Below are 6,117 nucleotides of genomic sequence, written 5' to 3'. Positions count from 1 at the left end.
GGAGAGGGAGGTAAATGGGAGGCGGTGGCAGGGAGGAGGCAAAAATCCTTAATAAATAAATAAAATTAAAAAAAATGAATCACCTTCATTCCAAATTGTGTCTGGACCTTTGTCTAATGAAGTCCCCGTGCCATACTCACATACTCACCCATCCCCTGACCGTGTAGACGTGGATGCTATTCAATCTGCTCCCAGCAACATTCTGCTAAATTTGCTTGTAGCTGGTTGGTTTGTTTTTATTTTTGAAGAAGGGGTCTGGATAGGTAATCCTAGTTGGCTTCAAACTTGTAGCAATCCTGCTTCAGGCTCCTGCATGCTGGAATTGCACATGTTGAACCCACCATGACTAGCTACTCTGCAGTGTGAAGGGAGCCCAGTTCATAGTATGGTTGTATGAATGCCATTATGAGCCCTTTCTGTGTTTAAATAGGTTTCAACCTGTGTGTGTTAGATACACATGACACATGACAGTGTCAGGGCTGAACTGAATTGTAGGGTATCCATTAGTGTGTACAGAGACCTGGAGACCTGTTTTGTGTGAAGCCCCTGGCATATTTAGTAGCCAGTAGTATTGGTATAGTTGAGGGAAAACTGTTTTTCTTTATTTGGGTAGAAAATACTTTCTTTTTCACTGTGCTGCTGAGAGCGTTCTGCCTGCCCCAGTCATCTGAAGGTGGGTCTGAGACTGAGCACAGTCCAGGAACTAGACGTAGCACGATTAATAAAAAGTCAGAGGCAGATATTTGGGTTCAACCTGTAGGTCAGAAAAACAAAACAGACAGGCATTGACTCTTAATAAAATGTGGGACTATTAATAACAACAGAAAGACAGATATTGGAGTTCAATTTGAAGGTCATAAAAGTGAAACAACCAGTCACTGGTTCTTACCTCTACCTCAGTCCAAAATGGTGATCCTGCCTCCAGGAATCCTCAGAATGAGACTCAAAACTCTATTTTGTTTTTGTTTTAGTTTTTGAGTGGGTGGGTATAGCATAATTATTAGCTATTTTCTTTCTTTTTTAAAAAGAATTTTATCTAGTTGTATGGGTGTTTTGTCTGCATCTGTGTCTGTGCCCCACATGCATGCCTGGCATCCACAAAGGTCAGAAGAAGGCATGAGAACACCAGGAACTGGAATTACAGACAGTTGTGAACTATGTGAGTCCTGGAAATTAAACACAGATCATCTTGGGCAAGTGCTCTTAACCCATGAGCCATCTCTCCAGTCCTACTGGCTATATTTTAGTTGCAGGAGCTACACCCCCAATCTGCTGGATACCAATGCACTTTCAAGTCTGTGTATTCACAGCAAAGCTGTGTTTACAGAAACTTTTCAAACTTCTGCACAACTGAGTCTGACTTCTTGCTACTCTCAATCCTCAGTGAGGGAAGAGTAATAGTTCAGCTCCACAGTTTTTTCTTTCTCAAGGTTAGTCCTGCTTAACAGGACTGAATGTCTGATTTAGACACCATTATGTGTGCGCTTATTAGTGTGCCCTCATGGGCATGTCCATTTAGAGCCAGCTCATATTTTCAAGCTCACCCTCTGCTGTGGAGGTGTCACTTACTAGGACTAGTGGCCACACGGGCTGTGACATATTACAATTGCTGTTATATGAAGACTCAACCTAACCTCTGTCTGAAATGTAGGCCCCTCTGTCATTTCAAGAAATAAAGGTCCAGATACAGAAATACTTGCTCCAACCTAGCAAAATTACTCATGTACTTTCATTTTCCAATTTGGCAGACATGACACCTCTCACTGACACCAGTTTCCTTCCATTGGCTGTGTTTCTGTTTCCCCTGTCCTAACATAAGGGATGTACCGTGTATCAGGAGCTGTTTCTTCTACCATTTCAGTCTAGCTTTTCCCTCCTCAGTCACTAACTGGAAGTTATAGAGAAACTGTGGCCTCACAGTCAATACCATGACTGAACTCTATGCACGAAGAGCAGAAGGAATGACTGCCAACAGGAACAATGCAGTCCCAGCAAGGTCAGGTGACTAGCTACCAAAGGAGCCAGAGCGCAGAACCAGGAAAGGCACAGATTTCCTTAAGTTTCCAAGAAAGCAAATGACAGAAAAAGGCCTCATCTGAATCAGCTCCTCAACTCCATCAAAATGTTAGCTTTTAAAATAAAGACCCTGCAGGCTGCAAAGATGGCTCAGAGGTTGGGAACGTGTTGTGCTTTCAAAGAACCCAAATCTGGGTTCCAGCAACCCAGGTTGGGTTGCTCAAAACCATTTGGGACTCCTGTTCCAGGAAACCCAATGCCTCTGGCCTTCCTGAGCAGCTGTACTCAACACGCATATACCCCCACACAAATGGACACACACACAATAAAAATAAAACAGTAAATCTTTAAAAATAAAATAAAAAGCCTCAGGATTAAAGTGGATGATGATGTTTTCGGAAAAATGAGTTAGTTTTATAATATTCAAATGATGCACCTGGGAAAAAGAAAAAGCGCCTTCCTTTAAATTCAGATGAACAATTAAGAATCCTTCCAATCCTGTATAAGTATAAAATCCAGGGCTGGCCCTGTCTCAAAAATAAAAAAATAAAAAAAGTCCAGGGCTGACATGTCACAGGCTCATTTCTTGTAATGAATTCAGCGGCTGATAATGATCCATGCCCATGGAAGAGCAAGCCACAGACAGCTGTCTTGTAGAGAGGTGGTTTACTCAGCACCTGATCCATCCACCTGGGCTCATTTCCTGCTGCTCAGGATTTGGGTTCCTGAGGGCTTCTTCAGCATTTAACTCTTTGTTGGTTGAAGGTGCTGGGACTGTTTCTCCAGACATAAACTGATCTTTGTCATAAATCACTTTTATAATGAGAGAGCAGCTAGGACACGTTGTCACGTCTTCTCCACTCTCCAACTCTTCCTTGGTGATTGAGAAGTCCCCACAGGGACAGGGGTAGAAATAAGTCTCTGAGTCCTTGCCATATTGAAAGTCCTCGATCTCCACCTTGTCATGAAACACCGCCCGCCATGGTCACCAAGTCCACCACATCAGTGTCCCTAACTGTACCAGGAGCCTCTGGGGTTCTTTTTTAATACTTTTTAAATGATTTATCAGATCAGAGAACTCTTGTGAGAAGCTACGTTCTCGGCTCTATAGAATGAGTGGTTATTCTATAGGCACCATTGTACCTTCGGAATATTTATGTATTCATCTTCAGTTTTTTGTTTGTTCGTTGGTTGGTTGGTTGGTTGGTTGGTTAGTTGGTTGGTTGTGAAAGGTCAGGATAAATCCAGACCCCCTCCCCTAGCAGGAAGAGTAGAGCCAAAAATCTAGGTTGGCCAGTTCAGTGGCTTTGTTCCAAGAACTGTCTGACCACAAAGTTAGATTACATTCTTGAGAACAATCTGGAGAAACAGGGAGTTACCCCCTTGTGATTATCACTGGTATTTTCAGAATCTTCCAATGATGCCCTCCCTACCCACTTTCGGTTGTGGTTTCTTCCCTTAAATACCCCTTCTCCCAGCTATTCGGGGTCTAACTCCTCTACCCCTGCATGGGATGAGTCTCTGCCCCAGCACGCTGGTTTCTGTCAATAAACCTCATGTGATTACAGCAAGGACAGTCTCTTGTGAGTACTTGGGGGAGGGGGGTTGTTATCCCGAGACTTGAGTGAGAGTCTTCCAACTCCAGGGGTCTTTCATTGGGGGCTTGTCCTGGGATTGGCAACCACCCTCATCTCCGAAGACCCACTTAGAGGTTGAGACATTGTCTGTGTCTTTGTGTTTCCTTGCCGACTGAATTCAGGTTCTGTACTTTCAGTTTTGCAGTCGTTCGGGTCTCAGGAGGAGACGGAGAGAGTGATCAGCAGATGTGCTAGGAGATCATCAACTGCCACCCTGGGAGACATCCCGGGAGGTGAGGAGGGACCTCAGGGATGCCTGGGAGATTCCCGTCTGGGTGCTGGTGAGGATACAGAAGTTCTCCTAGATTGGAGGAACTATACGCCCTCCCAGCCATCTGTATTTCTGGAGTGGTTTTGCCTGTCTAGGTTTTGTTAGCCTTTGTTTGTGTGTCTTCGGTCTCTGTTTCGTCTTACTTGTGACTTTGATTATGGGACAGACTGTGACGACCCCTCTGAGTTTGACTCTGGATCATTGCACTGATGTTAAGGCTAGAGCACACAACTTATCAATTGAGATTAAGAAAGGGCCTTGGGGGGCTGGAGAGATGGCTCAGAGGTTAAGAGCATTGCCTGCTCTACCAAAGGTCCTGAGTTCAATTCCCATCAACCACATCGTGGCTCACAACCGTCTGTAATGGGATCTGGTGCCCTCTTCTGGCCAGCAGGCATACACACAGACAGAATATTGTATACATAATAAATAAATAAACATTAAAAAAAAGAAAGGGCCATGGAAGACTTTTTGCTCCTCAGAGTGGCCGGCGCTTGGTGTCACCTGGCCTCCAGAGGACACCTTTGATTTAATCATTATTTTTGAAATTAAAGCTATTGTTTTCCAAGAAGGACCAGGATCCCATCACAATCAACAACTATACATTACTGTATGGCAAGATTTGGTCCAGAATCCCCCACCTTGGGTTAAGCCTTGGGTGTGTAGATGGAAGCTAGGCTCCTGAGCCCTGGCTCTCTGAGAGTCAGAGTGCAAACTGAAACCTGTAGATCCGAGGCCTGACAATTTGCCCGAGAACCAACTTTTGGCTCCTCCTAAAATCTATCCCAATACCAACTGCAGCTGGTACAAAATGGTAATAAGGAAACACATTCTAGATAAAGAAGATCAGGAAGAAATCCAGGGAGGTAAGGAGAGAAGAGGGCATATCCCCAAGACCCAAAGGAAGTTCCCTGGCTGAATGAGAGGATCTATACAGGAAAACTAAAAGAATGTTCAGACCTTCTAATGATATACTCAGACATTAATAACTAACAACATATGTATATTTTCAATCTCCCAGCAAAGTATAAAATGCTTGGAAGAGTGTCAGGTATGTGATTCCTTTCTATGAGTTGCTGGTCAGGGAGGTCCCAAAGGACCCCAGAAGAAATGCAAGTTATTGCCATTGTCTTGGTTGCCCACCAGAGGTGAGTGATGTGGGAATGATTTTTTTCTAATCTGTTGCTTTCATTGGTTAATTAATAAAGAAACTGCCTTGGCCCATTTGATAGGCCAACCCTTAGGTGAGTGGAGTAGACAGAACAGAATGTTGGGAGAAAGAAGCCGAGTCAGGGAATTGCCATGATTTTCCCACTCCAGACAGATGCAGGTTAAGATCCTCCCTGGTAAGCCACCAGCTCATGGGCTACACAGATTATTAGAAATGGGTTAGATCAATATGTAAGAGCTAGCCAATAAGAGGCTGGAACTAATGGGCCAGGCAGTGTTTAAAAGAATACAGTTTCCATGTAATTATTTCGGGGCATAAGCTAGCCATGCGGGTGGCCGGATGCCGGGGACACAGCCCCACCGCTCCTATCAATACAGAGTGGCAGCCAACGTGATGGGCTAAATCCACTTAAAAACCTGAGAGGGCTATAAAAAAAGGGAGAGAGAGTTTAACACACTTTTGGCTGTTTGTGGGTGGCTTGCCGCAAAGAAATTTTCCTGACTCAGCAGCAAGAAAAAACTGGCTGTTTTAAAATGCCGGTTTTCTGGGCTGTGCCGCCATTGCAATCTCTGGCTCCTGTGGGAGACAGAGCTTTTGAATGGAGCATTTGGAGTAAAGCTCTACAGCTTGCTTGATGGCAATGTGGACTGCTGTGTGCCTGGAACTGTGTGTGACTCAGGGGCACCAAATGGCTCTGAGGCAGGAGTGGCTCAGCTCTGCCATGCTGATCTGTGCTGGTCTCAGGCAGGAACTACCGTAATTACCATAAAAACAGCGCAGTTAAAGTTTAGATTGGGCAGGATACAGGCAGTACCGTATTACCCCTATGTGGCGCAACTTAAGTTTTTAAGAAGCGCTTAACAATTTAAGAAATGCTACTGGAAAGTAAAAAAATTACAGATTCACAATAGAACAGATTCAGACATAAAAGATTTGTAAATCGGTCACACTGTTGGATGAATGTATGTAGGCTTGGGAGAGAGAAGAAAAAGAATATAAAGAATAAACTTAATGCCCTTAAA

At 44.1% G+C, this 6,117-nt stretch overlaps 1 protein-coding gene across 1 annotated transcript; it reads right to left on the bottom strand.

Moving 5' to 3' along the window:
• Positions 1-2,686: 2,686 nt before the first annotated feature.
• Positions 2,687-2,998, bottom strand: LOC106144409 (DPH3 homolog; the record flags this gene model as incomplete). Its single annotated transcript, XM_013354661.1, has 1 exon — positions 2,687-2,998. A coding segment is annotated over one exon (312 nt), but the record flags the coding sequence as incomplete, so codon positions are not given.
• Positions 2,999-6,117: the final 3,119 nt, after the last annotated feature.

Source organism: Microtus ochrogaster, unplaced genomic scaffold (genome assembly GCF_000317375.1).
Source record: "Microtus ochrogaster isolate Prairie Vole_2 unplaced genomic scaffold, MicOch1.0 UNK57, whole genome shotgun sequence".
NCBI classification, from domain to species: domain Eukaryota; kingdom Metazoa; phylum Chordata; class Mammalia; order Rodentia; family Cricetidae; genus Microtus; species Microtus ochrogaster.
The sequence above is the reverse complement of the archived record's forward strand: the minus strand, read 5'-3'. Positions and strand labels throughout refer to the sequence as shown.